This window comes from Cupressus sempervirens, chromosome 10 (assembly GCF_028749045.1).
Source record: "Cupressus sempervirens isolate cs-2001-9-10 chromosome 10, ASM2874904v1, whole genome shotgun sequence".
NCBI lineage: Eukaryota > Viridiplantae > Streptophyta > Pinopsida > Cupressales > Cupressaceae > Cupressus > Cupressus sempervirens.
In genome coordinates, this window is record NC_143127.1 from 362,452,869 (window position 1) to 362,475,393 (window position 22,525).

At 35.6% G+C, this 22,525-nt stretch overlaps 1 protein-coding gene across 2 annotated transcripts in view; it reads right to left on the minus strand.

Annotated features, from left to right (window-relative positions):
• Window positions 1–22,525, minus strand: part of SCD1 (stomatal cytokinesis defective / SCD1 protein (SCD1)) — a 329,677-nt gene that overhangs the window by 66,802 nt on the left and 240,350 nt on the right. For both annotated transcript variants that reach the window (XM_089807297.1, XM_089807298.1), the window contains exons 24-25: window positions 21,877–21,941; window positions 17,588–17,711 (exon numbers count right to left, since the gene is read on the minus strand). In XM_089807297.1, coding sequence (XP_089663423.1) covers window positions 17,588–17,711; window positions 21,877–21,941 — 189 coding nt within the window. The remainder of the gene's footprint in view (window positions 1–17,587; window positions 17,712–21,876; window positions 21,942–22,525) is intronic.

Sequence of the window (22,525 nt, forward strand, 5' to 3'; positions counted from 1 at the left end):
AACACATTATGCTTCAGTTGTAAAAAAGCATGGGCACCGGGTCATAGATGTTTGGGAAAAGGGAAAATACATTATATTGAGGTAGTATCTAGTAGTGAAGATGAGGAAAATATAGACCCAAACCTAGAACATAGTTCAAAGGCCTCAAAACAGATTTAGGAAAATAAACAAGGAAAAGTTATAATAGCATCTATGACAGGAACTCCACACTACAACATTTTTGGAGTAAGAGGAGCAATACAGGGTCAACGAGTTATCATTATGTAGGATAGTGGATCTACACATAATTTCATTAATACTACACTTATTAAGAAACACAGTTTACACACAGTGAAACATGAAGGATTTGATGTTCATGTTGCAAGTCGTACTAATTTAGTAAGCACACATAAGGTTCCACAACTAAGTAATGATCTTGGTAACTATATAGTGACAAATGATTTTGACGTGGTTAATTTGGCTAATACTAATGTCATTTTGGCAATTCAATGCATGGAGACTTTGGATCGATATTTGCAGAATTTCACATGCATGGAGTTTTCTTTCAAGATTGATGGGCAAAAAGTGATTCTGAGGGGAATGTCAAATGGTGAACCTGCGATCGTTTATGCCAATAGGATGGAGACTATTTTCTGTCATAAAGTGATGTAACATTGTCAGCACAATGTTTGACTTAAACCAAGGTAACAAGTTTTAAATCTAAGAATTATACAAAGGATTTGTTGCAAATATTGGATTCACATAGCTTGGTTTTCAATGATATACTCCCAGGAGTACCCCCAAATAGAGGTTTTGAACATACTATTGAATTAGAAGAAGCAAAAGTTGTCATCACTACTCCATACAGGCATCCCAAGAAGTTCACAGATGAAATAGAAAAGACCATAAAGGAGTTGTTGGATATGAGACATATCAAGCCTAGTTCGAGCTTTTTACCTCGTCCATAGTGCTAGTTAAAAAGAAGGATGTGATTTTACGCATGTCTATAGATTACCATGCCCTCAACAGAAAGATAACTAAAAACAGGTATTTGATTCCCCGAATCGATGAATTGTTAGATGAATTACATGGTGTCGTATATTTTTTGAAAATTCATTTGAGGTTAGGATATCATCATATTAAGTTAAGGGAACAAGATATTCATAAAACTCCATTCCGTTGTCATTATGGTCCTTTTGAATTTCTAGTTATGCCTTTTGGGTTGCCAAATGCTCTAGCAACATTTCTATCATGCATGAATCACATTTTTAATAAATAGTTGAGGTAATTTTTGTTAGTCTTCTTTGATGATATACTAAGATGCAACAAGACTTGGGAGGAACACTTGAAACATATTGATGAAATTTTGGGTATAATGGAATGTCAGTCTCTTTATGCAAAAGCCTCTAAATATGATTGTTGTTAACGGTATGCAGGTACATTAGGAAAAGATCAGACCCAATTTGGATTGGCCACCTCCACAAAAAATTTCAGATCTTAGCGGTTTCTTTGGTTTACGCAGTTATTACAAGGGATTTGTTATAGGGTTTTCTCAACTTGGAGCTCCATTGACAAATCTTACCAAAAAGGGGGCATTTAGGTGGACTGAGGAAGCACAATAGGTATTTGATAAACCTAAGGAGGTACTGAGTTCTTGCCCCATGCTTGCACTTCCAAACTTTAATCAGCCTTTTATACTAGATTGTGATGCATCAAGTGAAGGAATAGAAGCAATTTTAACACAAAATAAGCACACTATAGCATTTGAGAGCAAGAAACTCAATAGTGTTGAAAGATTGTATTCAATATATGATAAAAAAAACATTAGCAATAATGCATGCATTGACTCAATTTCGATAGTATTTAGTTGGTGGTAGATTTGTGGTTAGAATTGATAATAACAATTTGCAATATTTCTTGGGCCAAAAGGATTTGAATGACAAGCAGTAAAATAGATTAGTAAGATCTAAGCTGATGATTTTGAAATTGAATACGTCAAAGGTAAAAACAATGTGGTTGCTAATGCAATATCCAGGAAACCTAGAATAAATGCTATGCAGGGGTAACCGCTGATTTAAAATCTGTATTATTAATGGAATATTCTAAGAATGTATTTGCTTGTGATTAACTGGATGGAAATGTTCAGGATGATAGATACAAGATTGTAAATGATGTTATTTACTTCAAGGATAGGATCTCTTTAGTACCTAGCTCTCAATTAAAATTGATAATTATGCAAGCGGTTCATGATTTACCCTTACCAAGACATCCAGGTTGGTTTAAAACTTATGGGCAAATCTGTAAACGATTTAAATGGAAAGGGTTCAAGGAAGATGTGTTGCAGTGTATCAAGAAATGCATTACATGTTAGTAGAATAAAACCAAGCATTCATATCCGACAGGGTTACTGCAGCCTTTACTTATTGCAGAATAGAAGTGGGAGAGTAGAGCCATGGATTTCATTACTGGATTACCTTGGGTACAAGGTAAAGATTATATTTTTGTAATGGTTGATAGATTTAAAAACAAGTGTGCATTTCTTTGGTATCACTACAGAGTTTACAGTTGTTCAAATCACATATCTGTTTTTCAAAGAGGTTTTATGTTTACATGGTTTACCAAAAACTATAATCAGTGATAGAGATAGTAGATTTCTGAGCATCTTTTGGGAGGAATTGTTCAGGTTAACAAGTACAGAGTTGAATCACAACACCAATTAACATCCTCAACAAATTGTTAAACGGAAATAGTGAACCAATGGGTTAAAGGATATCTTCGTAATTATGTTGTTGGGCATCAAAAGGCTTGGCTTCGATGGTTACATTTGGGAGAATATTGTTACAATACGACTTATCATATGTCTATTGGTATGACTCCATTTAACGCTTTTTAGGTGTATGATGCTTTATCGTTTGTTGATCTTATCTTTGACCACAGTAACCTGCCCATTCATAGAATTGGCTTCAGGAATGTTAGGATATTTTAAAGGCACTTAAGGAAAACTTGCAAACTGCACAAAATAAACAAAAAATCCATGCAGACAAGAAATGTACAAAGGCCAATTTTGAAGAAAGCAAGTTTTTGTATCTTAGATTGCAGCCATATCATCTATCGTCACTCAAATGCAATGGAGCTAAGAAATTCAAACACTGTTTCTATGGTTCTTATGAGATTATCAACAAAATTGTTTCAGTAACATATGAACCTAACTTACCAGAAGGCAGCCAAATGCATAATGTTTTTCATGTATCTTATCTCAAGAAGGCGTCAGGCGAATAGGTGACAATATTTGAAGATTTACCCCCATTAGAAGAAGGGAAGTTGAACTTGGTTCCTAAAAGGATCTTGGACACCTAAGGAAAGCAATTACGCAACAGGTCTATCAAAGAGTATTTGATTCAGTGGCAAAATTTACCAATAGAGGATGCTACATGGGAAGGTGAATAAGTGTTACAACATCCTAATTTACAATTGCTTCTGGGCAAGCAACTTCGCAAAGGGGAGATTTGTAATGATCCTACTAAGTTGTCTTTCTAAAGACAAAATTAAATATATAATAAAGAGTAATGATTTAATATTTGCTTCTGTTAAGCTTATATTAAATAAATACTAGTTATTTAAATAAGTTTCTTTACTAGCTTTTATTTGTGCACAGGTTTGTGTTGGTGCATGAGAACGAAATGGAGTTCTTTAAACTATTGATTGTGTTCGATGAGAAGGCAAATTGGACATTTATCAATTTCATTGGAACAATATTTAGATGGAATCATTTGAAATCATACTCCTTTTGTCAATTCTGGACGATTGACCTATTGGAGGATTACAAGCAAAAATTAATGGAATTTAACTTGCTGTGGCGGAGTCAATTGCAAAGCACGTAGCATTTCATCCTAGAGACAAGGTTACACGACATCTTGTTAGGAACCAAAATTCTCTTATATGGATGAGGATAGAAGAAGACAAGGAAGGTTGTCTTATTTGGAACCAAGATTGTATTATACGGCTAAGGATAGAAGTAGACAACATTCATATGTAAATATTTGAAGACAAGAAGTTGGTGAGATAGGCCATCGAGCAAATAAACAGTAAAGAGGTTGTCAAGGCAAAGAAGTACAAAAGAACGACAAGAAGTTTGTCGCGGCTAGAGAAATATATTGTGTACATAATAAATCATGCAATGCAAGAATCCAATCATTTCCTGGACAGAATTCCTTCATTCGAGTGGAAACTATTAAGCATTAGCAAAGGGTTCTACTCGTTGGAGATTTGAGGCTTTGATTTTTGAAGTCATTATATATTAACATGTTCAGGTGCTTTATTTACTCACCTATCTTAGTAATAATTTATATGGAAGAATTCAATCATGTACAAATGCTCTGTCCTGATATGTCTTGAATTCAGAGTATATTTTCCTGTGCAGAAATTCAAAATATATTTTCCTGTACAATAAATAATTTATTGTTACAACTTTTGAAAGTATTCAATATTCATATTTATAAGTGTTCAATTTTGATCAATCACTACTTTGTGTATTCCTTGGGATTTTATAGGAAACCTCCCCTATTGCTGAGAGTAGAGATTTATCTCACTATACCATTGCCTAAAGACACAATTTTGTAAGTTGTGATCTCAGTATTTACAAAATATTTAGCCAACATCTTTGGTCAGCAACTCTTCTTTATTTGGAGAACTATGTTCATTATAAATATTGACCCTTACTATGTGTTTTAAAGTTTGCCATCCCTAATCATAGATCCCTATTTCCCCTAGACATAGAGGGCTAAATGCGCACATTCTTGTTCTCCTCCCTATCTTTTGTCTTAAAATTGTTATCTTAGTTTAGACACTCCTCTCGAAGGTAGATGTCTTGCCAACAAGATCTCTTCATTTCAAGGGTCTCTTCTCATAAGTGATATATGCTTTCATAATTATCTATCTTCAACACTCTTTGCTCAGTTTGTGGCATATATTGTTTATTAAGAACATCTCGTGGTTGCTAGCAATAATTAGATTCTCTTCCTTATGATATCTAAGGCTACATACTCATAAGGAGGAGGGCATACAAATGCCCTTCGTGTACTAAATTTTACTTTTTATGCACTTTTACATTTTCACTGCAACATATCACTCCCTAATAGGTATAAGTGATCCTTGTCCATCCCTCAAAAATGCATTTACACAATTATTTGTACATATAATGGACCCTTGTCCATCCACAGAGAGCGCAAATATATCTGCACATCGTGATGGTACCAGGAAATTGATCCATCAGTGTACACATACATACATACACATGCATGCAAACGCTGTCAACTATAACACAAGATTGAGTACTAGGCACACAAACCTACAAGACTATTCAATACTAATTTTTTTTTCCTTTTTGTGATTCACAATAAGGCACACAAAACTTGTTGGGCAAGATAATCACGCCTCTCTCTCTCTCTCTCTCTCTCTCTCTCTCTCTCTCTCATGCTAGTAGCATAGAATCGTGGGGAATGTCATCTTTTGTGATGCCTTTTTGTTTCCTATGTGATACTTTATGCTTTTGTAATAGCCTTCCAATCATGATATAAGTGGATGAGACATTTCTTTAGTTCAGGTCTCTTTCGCTGGTTGATTTTGGTTTAAGTACTAACCCTCTTTTGAGTCCTTTGATCTTGTTGTTCTTTTGTCTATCTTTTCCTTTGTATCATTTTGCTTTGTTTTCAAGCTCTTGTGAATGGGAATAGAGCTAGGATCCTAGGTTTGGGCGCTTATGTCCTCGAGCTTGATGATGTTCTATCTCACTATAACTTGTTGTTTGTCTCTTCATCTCTCTTCCTTTTCCTTTATCAAGAGAATGACTCGCCTCATATTCCCACTAAAGTAGGGGCTAAAAGTACCGTCTTAAAATGGAAGCACTATTTTTGAGACCTTTTAGCCCTCCTTAATGTGACTTTTGGTCTTTCTTTTCTTCCAATTTTGCTCCAATCTCTAGGTCATCACACATGTTTATGCATGGCCCCCACAAGTGCTATTTTATCGCATTGTTGGCCATATCTTCTTGCCAATCATCATTTCCTTCTCCTTTCTGCACCATCCTCGAGACCCTAGGATTGTCTCTCCTCGGAATAATCCTAGAATAGGTCATACAATTCGACCAATATCCTAGCCTTTTTTAGTTTGGGGCCAAATTTACCTCTAGTGTTTAATTTGTTTCATTTGGTGCCCTGGTCAGATTGCTTTTTTCTAATCCTGAAAACTAATATATAAGAGAGCTTGGCATTTCATTTTGAGACCACACATAACAACACACATGCATGAGATATCAAGCAAGCATATTCTACACACTAGAGCAAGTTTCCAAGGCATACATCAAGCATTCATCAAGATATTTCCTTATTGCATCTAGTTTCTTTCATCTAGGTGGTCGAGCAGTTTGGCTACTAAGGACAAGACTTGCTTTCAGTTATTCAAGTTCTTTAATTCTTCATCAAGTCAAGTTACAAGCATTCCCATTCATGAGGATTTGACTTATATAGTTTCCATTTGGTTTTATGTTGAGTCAAGCATATTACTTCAACATACTTGATTACATCTACAAGGATAATTATATTTGTCATTGTCAGATTTAGTTCTACTACTTGCCAACAACTCTTTTATCATTATCATTTAAATTTCAAGGTTGATTCCTCGATCTAAGGCTTGACCAATGCAATCCATGCCTCCCCACCAACTAAAATCCATTTTTCTTGTGTGCAGGAATAGGTCATCGAAATCACAAATTTGGAATCAAAAACTTTTAGGAGTTAGAGGTCGATTGTACTTCCGCCTTCTAGGAAAACATCGACTTGGTGGAATATATATCGGTATAGGTCAACCAAGTCCACCTATACCTGGAGATCTGTATTTTTTGAGGTTTTTGGGTTTTCCTATCCCGATTCCACATCTGGTCTAAATTTGTGCACTGTTGTTTCTAGTCTTCTATTTTTTTGGCAAAAAGGTGTCTTTTACTACCCCCCTTCAAGGCTAGTCACTTTTTATCTCTTCACCTAGTGTCACGGATCTAATTTCTTGCTTTGTTAGTGTTTTATATATGTTTATTGCATTTAAATCAATTAAACCTAGGCAAGTTAATCAATCTAGTATTTAATCAATCAATTCAATCTAATCAAGTTGTGAACCTAAAAGTTCATGAACTTGACATGAAAGAGGACTTGCTTGTGTACTTCCTTGATATAATTTGTGTTTAGTATTGGTATCCCATCACCTCACTTGGAGTGCGTTGATCTAACTTGGTTTTATTGAGAGTTATGTTTGGATCCTCTTTCTCATGTATTGAAAGGCTTAGGGTGAAGATGTTTAGCTAATAAACTCATCTTATCCATTAACAATAACTTTGCTTCCATTTCCCCCTAAGCATATAAATACATATATACATACATACATATGTGTGTGTGTGTGTTCTATAGATATAAATGTATGCATGTATGTACGTATGTATGTCTATCATAGTTCCTAGACAAACTCGGCAAGGTTGACGTGACTTGTGACCCATGACCCGTGACTTGGCAAACTAAAAGAAACCTTGAAATTTAGAGATTTTTAAGGATTTAAAACTTGTTTATAGCATCTGTTATTGAATAGATCTTATAGACACAAAGACATCATCAAATAGAAGCTAATTTGATCAGATACATAATCATATATTGATCACATAAGAAAAAAAAACACAAATTAATACATTGATGCCAATTAATACACTGACAAAAAGCTAGTATAATCAAACACAACAATTGGCATTTTATAAATATACATCAGCAATATCCAAGAAAACTTTAGAAAAGACTGTAGATAATGACTTCTACTGCACAAGCTAAAAGTTGTATTGTACTTGAAAAATAAAATGGGATTCACTAGGGAGTGCCCCAACAAGGTCGACGGGCAGTGCCCCTACTTCCAAGACCAAAGTAGCACCTTTAGAACTACATAAAACTCCATAGCATGCTATCATTTTCTTGAAACATGCCAAAAACAATAATGATAATAGTAATGATAAAGCCCAAAAATGCAATTTCCAAATCTCTTCCTACCAAACTCCTATTTGTCAAACAAAGGACAAGTCAAGGAATTCCAGCTATTTGGGGAAGGGTGGTGTTCGTGTAATAGTATGACATACAACTCAATAAAAACAACTTAAAACATTCTTTGTTTTTGCTCTTCTTCCCTATTGGTTACAAACCTATTGACTTTTATTCTTCTTCATCACACTTCTCATCTCTTTTTCTCAATACAATGAAATAAGATACCTTTAAGGGATGAAAGGAAGAAATAAGACAAAAAAAGGGTAAAACAGAGTTAATGTTTTAAAGCTCTTTTAATGGCGAAGTTGCCATATTCGTTGACCGAGTCAAGTGGCTCGGATTGAGTGAGTCATGATGGGTTACATATCTAACTAATCCAAGTCTGAGTCGTCAATTTCAATCAGCAACCTTGGCTTGTCTCATGAATCACCATGACTCGACGAGTCATGGCTAGTTTGGGAACTTTGTATAATATAAGCATATGTACGTATAAATGTATGCACATAAGAATAGTTTTCATATTAAAATTATAAGATAATTTTGAGAATATAACCAATTGAAAATGTAATACCATACAACCCTAGGCTACTAATTCTCCAAGATCTACCTTTGAGGATTTTATTCATACTGCTAAAGCATTTTGGTTAGCAATCTTCTCTTTAAATTTTCCAAGATGATATAAGGGCTAGTCCCCAAGGCTAGAATTCGTCTAGCAAAAAATAAATAAAAATAATACAATATTAAATATTGATTGTTAAATAACTGGCAACAAGCTATTAGATTTCCACAGTCCATATGATTGCATTAAAGTTTTTGGATTTGATTGATGACAAAAAAATTCCCACAATCAAATCTAGAATTTTCATTACAATTGGCAACATATATAATATTTATTATTAAACATTTATGTTGATTGTTCACAAATTAAATTATAAAATAATAACTATTGATTATACTACTGCATGTATATTATTCATTTATTAAACAAATCTATTAAAAATCATTTTTTTGAATAAATAAACATTTATTCATAATAAAGAAAATATTTTAATAAACAAAACTTAATATACTTAAATAAATTAAGATTTGAGAATAAAACACATACAAGATAACAATAGCATTTTATTTCATTACAGATGTAACACTTTGTTGAGTGGAATGATATCATATACTACTAGTTAGAATGATGTCGTTTAGGTTGATTGATGTGTCTTCTTCCCTCATTGTTCCATTGATTATTTTCACCATCTAAAATTTCCCTACCTTGCACTATAATTTCTCTATAATTGAGCAAATGTTAGGCTAGAAGTGTTGAGAGACTACCAAAATCATGGAAAGAATGAATTAAGAGCTTGTTAGGAAGCAATTAAATTTGGCAACCCCCTATGCAATCATGTTGTCCTCAATTTTGTGATTGACATCACAAAATTGAGGCAACCCTACAGAATTCTCTCATGAATTCATAGGTGCATCCTCTTCTTTTTAACGCAATGATGAGGCATCATGAAAACAATTCATTATCTTTGAATTGTTCTTTGTGTAGTCTTGTCTATGTGTTCTTTTGAAGGTTTTCCATCGAGATTATCCCCAATTGTTTGTTGGTAAAACTTCTCGTCTTTTCGTTGCTTTTATCTGTGTTGTAAATAGTTTTTTCTTTTGCTTTTTCCGTAGGTATATAGCACTTGGAATTCTACTCAATTTGAGCTAACTTAGGTCCGAATTGGAGTTGTCTAGCTCAAGTTTTACAAGAAAAAGTGGAGTTTTTAGGTCAATTGCATATTTTTATTGAAAACCTCATAAAACTGAGCTTTTTGTTGGCAATTGCATTTACCATAGTTTTTTATGTTTTATTGAAATAGCCTATTTCTAGACTAATTTTCATGTTACTTTATTAAAAACTATAGTTAAATATTAAATATAAATACATGAGATGACTTAAGTGCATAAAGAGGTATTTTTTATTACAGATAGCATACATCAACATGCAAAATCATTATGTGAAAACCCACTACCAATAAAAAATAAGTCCCAACATTAATTTAAACGGACTTTTTGAAAGCAATAACACATTTTAATGTGTTAAGTGAGTTTTTCATATGTTTTTACATATTTTAATGTTATATAATTAATGTAAGTGGGAAAATCTAACTCATTTACATATGTTGTTGCATGTATAAGTTTAATTTTATTATATTACTGCATTTAAATGGGGTTTTTCTAACCCATTACATATGCATCTTTTAAAATTGTCACTAAATGGACTTTTAAAGTTAAAATACATGTTTTAATAACATGTAAATGCACTAGGTGGCGATTTTGGACCCAATGACATGTGTATGTAATATTTAAAAACCCATTTCACTTAGCCTAAGCCAAAGTGGCATTTTTTGGCCCAACTATATGCATTTTAAAATGTGTTTTCATCTTTTAAAACCCCACCAAGGTAAAATGGCAATTTTTTGCCCAATTGCATGTCTTTCAAAAACATGTAAATGGTCCCCAAAAGTGCATTTTGCACTAAGTTATTAACTACAAGCTTATGGTGGCAATTTTTTGAGCAATTGCATGATTTTTACAATGTGTATTTGCTTTCCAAAAGTGTGTTTAAGTGACTTATAAAACCTTATAAAAAAAAATGGTGATATTAGAGCACATTGCACACATTATAATATATGCATTTGCATAAAAAAATCATGTTTTTAACTTGTAGCCTGCATTTGGAGGGTTTTTGGGCACATTTTTCACATGCAAATGCAGCCAAAATGTGTTTTTTTGCTTCACAATATGAGACTTTTTGATCAAACACCCAAAAGAGGTGATTGTTAGCCCAAAAACTCAAGTTTTTGGCTCTCAAAACTTGACTTTGTGGGGCATTTTTCTCCAAAAATAGGTTTTCCTGCCTTCAAATGCTCATATCTTGAGCATTTCTCAATCATTTTTTATGATCTATGCGTCATTGTTTCACTAAAATCATCCAATGAACACATTGGGCTACTCAAAAAGGGAGTTTGTTAAGTGTTTTCTTCATTTCTCAACCCATCTAGGGCACATTGTTTCTCAAAAAAGCCCTCGTTTTGAGCAATTTGCACCATTAAAACAGGAATTGTTTGGATCAAGATAAGTTTGAAAGAATTTCCTATCCTTCCTAGCTTGCTTTCAAGTCTTCTAAATCACTTGATATGCTTTGGACGTCATTTTCCAAATTCTTTGCATGTTGCAATTGCTTGGTGAAAACGGTTGCTAAAATGATGCAATTTTTTGCTTTAACTTCGTACACTTGGCAAGCTATGTATTTTGACTCATCTCTTGCTAGGATTGAGTCAAGATTCTAAATCCATTTATATCTTCGTCTTGGAATCTTTCAATATGCAAGAAATCTCTTTGATTGCATTTTTAGGTTTTTCACAAGTGTTTAAAACAACTTCTTCTCTTGCCTCTTGATAAAAGGGTGTGATTCCTTGTTACTTTTCATAAGGTTTTTGTTGTATATATTTGTTGTGTTGTGTATGGAAGTCTCATTTCTATTTTCAGATTTGCATGCTTTTGTATAGATGTTGTCACTTCTTTTTCTTTCGTCTTCTTCTTCAAGTTGCATATGCAAGGTCTCATTCACTTGCATATGCAGTCGGGGACAAACTCTCATTCTATGATGGAAGGAAATCTCTCTTTTCTCCTCATGAGAATGCAAGTGCAAGTGCCACCAATATGCATTCCATGAACCTCCATATGGCTGCCCTATGGTTGAAGAAGAATTTCCCACATGCTTGCCAGATACATAGTATGACTTACACCTATTTAAGCATGTTGTGTTTTCATTTCATTACACTTCACTCCTCACTTGCATATTTTAAAGTTCATTGTTCACATATGTAATCGACTCCAAGAAAACCATTTTTGGCTATTATGCCATTTTTGAGCCATTATGAGCTTGACCAATTTGTTCCTTCATTGTCCTCAATCATTTCATCCATTCTCCCTATCCATACCTTGCCTAAAATCTGTGTTTTTACATCGAAAGCTTTCCATGGACCCCTCACATGATGTTCATACACTCTGAAACTTTCATGTGATAGTTGCACAAGCACACCATTTGGCAATGTCAAGAGAAGTTACACCAACAAAAGGGAAAGAGACAACTAAAAGATTGAGTGACATTCAAGTCACTCAATCATCAATGTAATGTCCCTGCTACAATCTGATCTCAAAGTACTGATACAGAACTCAAGGAATATCGTCAAACAATTCACTTGCAACCTCCCAGCTTGCTGGTTTGTGTGATCAGACTGATATGTTATTTGAGAATTGACTAATGAACGCTTCGAATGCTTGACAACAACTCTAGTATGCATAAACAATCACTTAGATGCATTTACAACTTCCTTTTTATTCACTTCAATGCTTTCTATATGCAAATTATTCATCTTCAGCCAGTTGACATTATGTCAAACAGTTGGCATTCAAGGGATCTATGACTGTTATAAATTTCAGTTTCCTCCAGCACTTGTGATTGCAAGTATTGCTTTAAGTTCGCTTCTAAATGATTCTATCAAACACCTAGGATGCTTATGCAAGTCTTTTATATACCTTCTATGCATAATAATGAATTCTAACATCAAACTAACCACCTACAGCCAAGTGACTTTTCGTCATACAATTGGCATACATCCTCATACAATATTCAAATGATCATTACAATAATATATAACTCTCAAAGGATGACACTTAATTTGAAATGCTATCTTTCCTATAATGATGACAATGAAAAGATGCCAAGACTCTTGGCTTACGTCCGCAAGAATATTGCTTAAATCTGATACAAACTTTCACCTACAGCCATACCTTCTAATATGCATCTAAATGATATGAAAAATGCATGAAATATCCAAAAGAACCTGTAGCTTGGTGGCGCCTTGAGTCCCCAATGAACAGGCAAGCAATACCTTGGGAGATGAAGACCTTATGATGCTCAAATAATTTTCTGAAACAGCCGCCCCTGTTCTGATAAGAATGGAGAGATAAAAGAATTCTCAATGTTTTTCAAGCCTCCAAAGCTCCAAACACAATCAGCAAGAACTAAGAAATGAAGTGCTCCAATCTCCAAGAGAAATCGATGTGTAGATGAGCTGCAATGAATTAAAATGTGTCTCCAATGGCATTCCTGTTTTACTTCAGATTTAGCTTCAGAATTCCTCAATTGAAATCAAACCTCTCCCTTTAAATAATCAATGCCAAAAAGATTGAGATGATCCTCCAAAGTCAGCGCTCCAATCCTATACCAAAATCGATGCAAAATGACGCTTCCCTATGCAAACCCATACCTCCCGTATGCTGATAACAATGTCTGAAGTAAGATATCAGACCTCAATATAAACTGATAAAAAATCAATGAAGACTTGGAGCACCAAAAATGCCTTCAACAATCCTTCAATTCAAATTATACAAAAACTTGGCCAAGGGCCACAAAGTTTTTACCATGAAGCTCAAATAGAAAGTCTGAAGTAACTTTCTCCCAGCTGCAATAATTCAAGTGATATTTCACACCCTCAAAATTGCGTACCAATTAAGAGTTTTCGTTCTCAATGGCCAATTGTGACTACTGCAGAAACCCTAGGCTCCACAATGCACATCAACAAACATCGACATCAACAACAACAAATCTGCATGATAGACAATGAGCCCTCGATGCCTATTTATTCTTTTTCCTCAATAGGTCGGCCTCCTCCTAAAACTTTCCCAAGTCACCTTCTAGAAGGAATATTATTTTATTATTTTATTGTTTTGCACTTTATAATAAAATAATTATTCATAACATAAAGTGCAAACATAACATTACTTTATAACATGAGGTTTCTAAAAATAGAAAAATATCAAGAATTCATTAGAACACCTCCATATGTAGACCGAATCATGAAACGAGCCAACCAATCAACTAGGTATCTACCAAACGACCCTCTAATCAAGCTCTATTAGCCTACGAGGATCAAGAAGAGGCTAATTCCTCTAAACTCCATCACTCATGAAAAAGGGGACATTACAATCAACTCGAGTTGCTGGATAGGAATCTTGGTGCCTGGAACAACATGATGGAGATTGATTTGGACATCTTATGTGAGTACGAAGTCATCACATCTATTGAAATGTACCATGATTACACACATGTCATGACCAACAAAGAGCAAGTTCTACAAGGACTTGTAAAAGATGCAAAGGCAGCAATAGCCAAGATAACTAACCAAGAAAGCATGATTAGAGAAGCATTCAGAGGCTTATCATGCAAAATCATCACTGAAGCTAATGAACTCAAGCATCAAGAAGATGTTCTCATAGAACTCACAGAGGCCACCTACTTACAACTTTAAGTGGATGACTTCAACATCAGTGTGTTGGATACATTTTCAGGCTAGAAGTATTCATTGAAGAATCTGCAAAATTAAATGGAGATTTGTAACAAAGAGATATTTGGAGCAGCAAGCATACTCAAAAAGGTTACAATGATCTTGCAATGCACCAATGAACTAGATGTTGCAGTTGTATGCAAGTCCTTGCAGAAGTTTAGAGAGCTAGTTGATACCATGTGAATACTTCAAATCAGATTCTCATATGCTTTAAGTAGAATAGCAGTAAGAAAGTTACATGTAAAGAGCATCTATGTTGTTAGTACAAGATAACATGCCCCTATACAACCAGCTCATATAGGCAAGTTGCAATTGCATTAGGCGTGCAACTTTGAATAAAGTCAAAATAATTAGTTAGAGATAAGCCAAGGTTGTTGAAGATTTCCTCTTTATCCTCCATCGTTCTCTCTCCTATTTTCCTACATAAAGGAGGGAGCTCATTGGAAATAATCAACTTTTCACAAGGCAAGAGAATTCTCCCTTTTTATTTGTGTACTCTAAGACTTTGTGCTTGGATGTAAATCTAAATTGCTATCAATACAAGAGGCAACTTGCTTTCAAACATTGTGTTCATTCAAGCTGTTATGTGACGAAATTTTGTAGATATTGATTATGAGTTTTGGAGCTTTGATTAAGAGGGATTTGAATTTAATAGTGCAGACTTTGAGCTGTCTATTGCATTGAAAGCCAATTCAAACTTTTGAAGACTTTGTGCTACAGACAACAAATTGTAATAGACAGTAGTGGGTGCAATTACTTAGAGCTGAATACTTTGGGCCTTAGTTGTAAGCATTTTTATTAAATTTGAGAGTATCCAACAAGAGACTTTGTGTCTTACTGTTTATTCTATTTGAATCCTTATTCAAGACAAATGCAGGAGACTTTGGGTTCCTATTTTTGTTTCACAAAATACAAAAAGTAAACTGTTGCCCTTGGTGTTGTTCTTATGTCAATTCCAAGGTTACCAATATTATCGTAGCAATAAGGCACTTTTTGTTAAGTTGGAAAGTTAGAGTTGTATGCAAATCAATCCTAAAGAAAGAGGAATTGATTAAGAGAACCATGTTTTTTGTAATTTCAGTTAAGTTCACGTTGAAGCCACCTACGATAATAAGGGAGCCTCTCCTATTGCTCAGAGGAGAGAAATCTCATGAAATGTTGCCTACAGTCACAATTTTGTAAGTTGTAGTCAGTGACATACAAAAATTTTAGCCAGCAAAACTCCATATGGGTGATGTGTGACTATATTTGTACCTTGAACAACTTATTCGAACAGTCAATCTCCTCCTTTTCCGACGCATAAGCAAGTTCTCTACACAAAAGTGATGAGGCCTAATGAATCCTCACAGTATTAGCTGAAGGAGGTATGTACACATTAAACTTTACATGTAAGCACCACAGGGCATCACCAAGATCATACTAAGCAAAGAAGAAACAACTTGATTTATAGTTTAGATTCATTTTACATTTTTCAAAATAAGTGCCATAAAAAATGATCGCATATTTCCATTTGAATTAAAATAACATTTAGGGATATATTGCCAATAATAAAGAATGTTATTTAGCATCTCCAAACATGATTCTATAGATGAGCTGTTTTTCCTACATATTTCACTAACTTCAACTGTTAATGATCCCAAATGACTTAGGTACAAAAATTCTGAACCTTGCCCAAGTCCATGCAAATTGTAATTCTGTAACGTTCCATGCTCAAAATCAAACTAGTTTCTGGGTGATTTGGTAATATTGAGAATATCACATCATGAAGGATGTGTAAGCATATCTTTGACAAAGCTTGTGGTGTAAGAGCTTGATGGTGGAGAAGTTACATTGTTGATTAGGAACCTTAACCAGCTTTTTGAAGTGTTACAATTCTATGGAGCTGAAATCTAGGGCCCACTTGATTGGATGTATTATAACATAATTATTGAGCAATTAATGTAAGAGCACCTTCTATTATCAACATGTTGGCATCATTGAGCAAAGTATGGAAATTTGGGCTACACATTTGGACACCATATTTGGGTTATTTAAGTTCTGACCCATGGTTTGTGGTTTACCACTAACAATTTCATGTATTGATCTTCTCTACTTTAAGTTATTGTATTGGAGCTAATTATAGATGGTATGATTGATTCACAAGTACTATATGCTCTAAAATTGTTAATTCTGAAAGTTGGTCATAATGATATAAAAGAATAATCTAAGACTTGTATTGTAACTTCTTAGTTCATAAATAATACAACAGGTGTTACTTTGGAGCATGAGATGTTTCTCTAGAAAGGATTTTCCCCAAGTAAATCCTCGTCGTGGCATCCTATCTTTGTGTATTCTTTTATATAAATGTATGATTAATTATGTTTGTGCATGCATTATTCCAAGTTTAGTGCAAAAAACATATTCAACACCGCTGCTTCCTCTTAGTTTCTAGGTCTGAATAGTTTCTGAACTTTTAGGTGGTTCTATTTGGTGCAACTGCAAGGACAAGGTCACCATTCACTTAACTCTTTGTCCTTCAATGCACCAAATTTGTCACCCTATAAAAGCAGAAAATCCCATTGTTGTCAATAACTTGCACTATCATTTGACAATTTTGTAATTTTTGCATCTAATTGAAAGGTTCACTTGCAAGAGGTAGTTTAATTCTGTTTAGTTCATCCTCCATATTATTTAAAGCTTTTTCAGGGAATATCTTAAATGTCTTCAACTGAATGCATAAACATTAAATGATTCTTAAGTGTATTATGTGGATAATGCAACTGATAATTTGCTTGTATCTATATCAACAAGTAGACTCCAGCCTGAACAGTTGTTAATAGTGGTAATTGCCTCAGGAGTATGCAGTAGTTGGAACATTTAAAGGGAAAATAGCTATACTAATGGCAAATTTGGTCACTAAGTCAATATTAAAGATTTCTCTTCTCAACAATCCTGACTTGACACAAACATACTGGTGATCCCAGGTGTACCTATTAATAAGATAATTTTGATTTTGTGATGTTTTTGTTCATACTAAGATCATAGAAATAACTACTCAAGAAAGCTTGAACACACTCTACGCATTTCTGCCTGAATTTCTGTAACATTCCTAAAATTGTTGTTTAGCTTTTCCACAGTAAAAGAAATCAAAATGAAACAGCTTGACACCTGAGCATCATGACCCTTGAGTTCCTCCAAGAGTCGTGAAGTATGTTTGTCCCACACAAACACATTCTGATCATCAGATCCTGAAACAACTCGGGTTTTGTCAGAGCTGATTGCTCGGATTGCTCTGCAATACACAAGAAAATTTAAGTCAACATTATTACTCTGATTGGCAGTTTGCAGGTTGCATTGATTGAAGCCTTAATTATAATCATTCCTAATTCATACAAACAAAAGTGTATCTGCAATAGAAAGAAAATGTGCCTCCAAAGATTGGAAATACATTCTCTTGCTAATATACTGCTTTTCTACATGATTTGAGCAGGTAATAATATCAGCAATATATAACAATCTAACTAGAAGTTAACAAAAACAAAATCATCTTTTATTGTTAGACTGTTCATAGTTCTAAAATTCATAGCTTGGAAACTCTTGTCAGGTCAAAATTTTAATCAGACTACGCAACTCAACAAATAAAAATAATACTAAAACTCAGCCAAAACCAGGGTGAGTAAGTGTCTTGGCAATGATATTTCATAATGGGTACTCAATGAGATAAGATATGGAAAATTTATTAATGCCCAACAAAAGACCAAAAAAAGGGTACATAGGATTGCTCAAACCAAGCAATAACACAATATACAACAGGACCAAATGGTGTCAAGGGTAAGAGATGGAACAAAACAACCAGAGCAGGAGTAAGAAGAAACCACCAAACCAATACAATCCAGCTAGTTGATCCAAGCAACTGGAAAAAAGTCCATAAAAAATGGACTAGAGAAAGAAATCCCAATACGCCTAAGTGGGCCCCTCGGGGCACTAGAAGAAGGCTGCTGCTGATTTAAGGATTTGCAAGGTCTCGCACCCATGGGAGACCAAAAGGAAGGACTAAGCAGCTACTTGGTATCCCGAGAGGGGGAACCACTATAAAGAATGAAGTGATGACCTTGTTGGACTGCAGTCTCAAGGGGAACAACCATTGCAAGGTGAGGTCTCAAAGCCTTTGTATCTCTTGAAGATAAGAGCGCAAGGCACCTTCGATCTGTATATCTGAAAAAAGGGAAGGAAGAGACTAAATCTCCCAAAACAAGTAGTAGAATCTCCCTCTAAACTTAAAGTAGATGGGCCAATGAAAAATGAAGTGTCTTTGTCTCAGCCAACCCCATGTCACATAGCTAGCAAATTATATCCTTCCTATCCAAAGGGCAGTTGATCTGAATGCAGGATGCATGAGATTGGCCATGAGACAAGTACAAGGTACGAACAATGATCTTGTCCTAAAACTTGATAAAGTGTTCTCCACAGTATGTCGTACTTGGGCAAAGCCCCCAAGGGAGACTTAACCTAGTGAGAATGTACAATTCGTAGATGTCCATCCTAATATTTATGTTCAGCTCTTGTCGAGGTGGAAAAGGATGAGAGCGTATCTAAGAAATATTGGAAAGTGGCAACACAATCAATATTGATCCCCATCGAACCAAGAAAAGTCGAGGCTTAGCGAAACAATAGCGAGCTCATTCAATAGAATGAGAGTGTGCAATAGATAGTAGGCCAGGTAAGAGTACTTTTGGCATCCCACAAAGGAATTCGTGAAGCATTGTAGCCTGTGTAAGATCCAAACCAAATTGAAGATAGAGACAAGTTTGAAAGGTTGGGCCCCAAACTTAGTGAGACCAATATCGTGTGAAGAAGATTGTTTGCATTTGACATTGCACCAAAGTCAAAGAATCTAGACCCGCTCCACTGGTGTCCGGTCTGACTCTAATACTAATGGTCGCTAAACAGCAAACACATAAAGCACAGTTGCTCCACTCAAAATGTCCAAAAGAGTCATCTTGGACGTGGTGTCCTACAAGGAACGTCTCAAATATTGTCTCTAAACAAGGGCCAAAGAGACATAACTCTTTTTTAAATAAGGTTGAATTGTCAGTCTCATGTTGAAGCATGGCCTAGAGAACTTGACTCCTAGATATGCACATGAAGAAGCAATGTCAATCTCTACACCCTAGAATAAGAAGTGGAAGTGAGAGTTCTTGAGACAAGATCATCACCTTAGTCTTAGTTAGATTCACTGTCAGCTAACATGAATCACAAAAAGAAGCGAGGCCATCAAGGAGTTTTTGCAACTCCTCTTGAGAGGAGGCTATGAATACCACACCATCCACAAAGAGCAAGATATAAATCATAACATGGTGTAAGGAGTAGTCATCCCTAGGGAGGGAATGTGCTTGAAGATACTCCTCCAACATGTATAGCCCAAACAATGTGGGAGACAAAGGGTAGCCGTACTTCACCCCAATGGTGCTATGAAAGAAATTTGACATACTCGAAGGGGTCCTGATCAACCAACCACCATCTCCTAAACTCTTATCATGACCATCAAGAGAATCTTTACAATACCAATAGCACGCAGCCTCTAAAAGAGGTCTAACCTAGGGACTGAGTCAAACACCTTGCGAAAGCCCACAAAGAAGCAAATACACCTTCCAGGAGTGATGATGTGTCTCCTCAACAATATACCTAAGAGTCAAAATGCAGTCCATGGTCTGAAAATCCGACCAAAAACCCGCCTACCCTCTAGCCTAAATATGTCTTTGATCAAGCTCCCATGAAAGAATATTGTGTAAGACTATAGGATATAGTTTAAAGATAGTGCACCCCACCATAATGGTCTTGTAGTTGTTGAGATCTGAAATATGCCCAAGCCTTATGAATCTGATGGATGATGTAATGTGACCAATAGGGAGAAAACCTAGTGCAAACCTCCTTGTTGAACTAATCTATGAGGAATGAGCCCAAAACCGTAATGTTATTCTTGAGGAGTTTTCTCTAGAACCCATCCTCATTCACTACCCTGCTACTATTCCTAGACGCAATTGCATTGTTGAAGTTGGGGAAGGTAAGAAGGCGGCAGTGGGGACGAGGGGTGACAATGACAAAAAGTTGACGAGGAATATCATAATAGGTGGAGTTGTGGTAGATCAGTGAGTTGTGACCCAAGGCATGGGAAAGAGATGACATTTGATGAAAAAGGGTGCACTAGAACAACTAGGGGGACTGAAGTTGTGAGGTCCAAATAGACCCATTGCAATGCAAAATGAAGGTGTGCTTCATGTAGCAGAGGAAGCGATGAGAAGAGTATACTAGCAGCTCAAAAGAAGATAGGTCGATGGTGGAGGTCGTGCGCAATTTACAATGCAAGGATTAACAATCATTGTAGTACTGCTGGTACAGAGGGCAAGGGTTATTACGAAAGCAGGAGGGGTCTAGCAGGTGGTGCAGTGGGGGAAAGATAGGAGGGTGACCTCCAAAATAGATGTAGAAAGGCAATCAAACCAAGAGGAGATACACTCAAGGGAGGAAAATCAATCCAAGGGAAGGAGTCGCATAAGGTGCATAATACAAAGGTCTTGGTCACCATTATCAAAACAAAGGGAGATGTGAGAAGGTGGAGAAGGGCAAAGGAAGGTGGGGTAGTAGGGATGGCTAGGGGCAGAGTGGGCAAAGGGGACGCCTAAATGGTGAGGCTGAAGACATGGTTCAAGGAGTGGAAGATGGATGATAGTGAAGCACATGGCACAGGGAATCAGAGGAACAGGATATGGTGTTGTCCAGCACACTCACACGGCCGCAATGAGGTCAACAAGTGAAAAAACTGGAAGAAGAGAGGTTGAGAAGGTCATTCAGGATCACCAAGTGTGAAGACTCGCACATTTGAAGCAAGTGGCAGTCATACCTTGTAAGATGAGCTAAAGAGTCATTCAAGGACCTCTGAAAGCCAAGTAGGACTAGATCTGACAAAGAGATACAAATTGGATCCAAAACCGGATCATGGAGGGGAGCCTGCAAAACCCTAGTGTGCACATTGGCATCGCCAACAACAATAATGTCCTCCAAAGCAAGAAAACTATTGATGTTATCGAACAGGCTCATGAAAGGACCCCCTCTGGCTCATTGACTATAGGGTAAAGACAGGAGGCTGATGAAAAGTAGCAAACGACCATGAAAACATCCCCAAGGCATGATACCACCTAACAAACATGGACCCACATAAATCTAGCATGATTGTTTGAGTGACCACAAAAATTGGACTCTAAAGCCGACTACTGATCAAGCAAGCCACCCACGAGAACCTCTAACCTCCCCAAAACACTAAAACTTGTTTCTACAAGCCGACAACCAATGAAATGTATGACCAGCCTGTATACTATTGCACAAGTACATATTTAATCTCTTTGTCCATCCCTTGAAAATAAAAAAAGTTTTTAATCATACAAAGCATAATCTAGAACCTGGTATGGCCTGTTAATGTTGCTCTAAGTTCTGATCCACGAAGATTAGGATCCCAAAGTTTAACCTGCAACGAAGATCAGAATGATCGTGTTACTATAACCATAAATCAGAAAATAAAAATCAAACAAAATAAAATATTCAAATGAAGAGTATTAAACAAAGTAATTGTTTGATAAATAGCATGAAATTCATCTTCGTATAAATAGTCTCACTATTTTATTCACATATGTAAAGAATTCATCATGGTAGAAAAACCAAGGAATAACCTAATATTTATTGTGGCCCATGCTTGAAGCTAAGCTGGTTTGAACCAGAAGGACACTATTTGCTCAGAATTGTGTTTATCAGTGGAAGAACCAGCAAAAGATTACATCTTATCCCAAAACAGAGTACATTGAACAAACCACATTTTTTACAAGTTTTTCCTTACAGAACTTGTCCTATTTCTTATAAATACTTGGTTTTAAATTTTTAGTTCATATTCTCAACTTCTCACTCTGGAAACAAACTTTTTAGAACTTTCTGAGCAGAGCTAAATCGGCAATTAACAAATTAGGGGAGACATCTGTGATGATTTTGCTTCTGGATTTGATTGTGTATTTTTTTTATCATCAACGTTTCAGATCACACTCTGTGATCCATCATCAG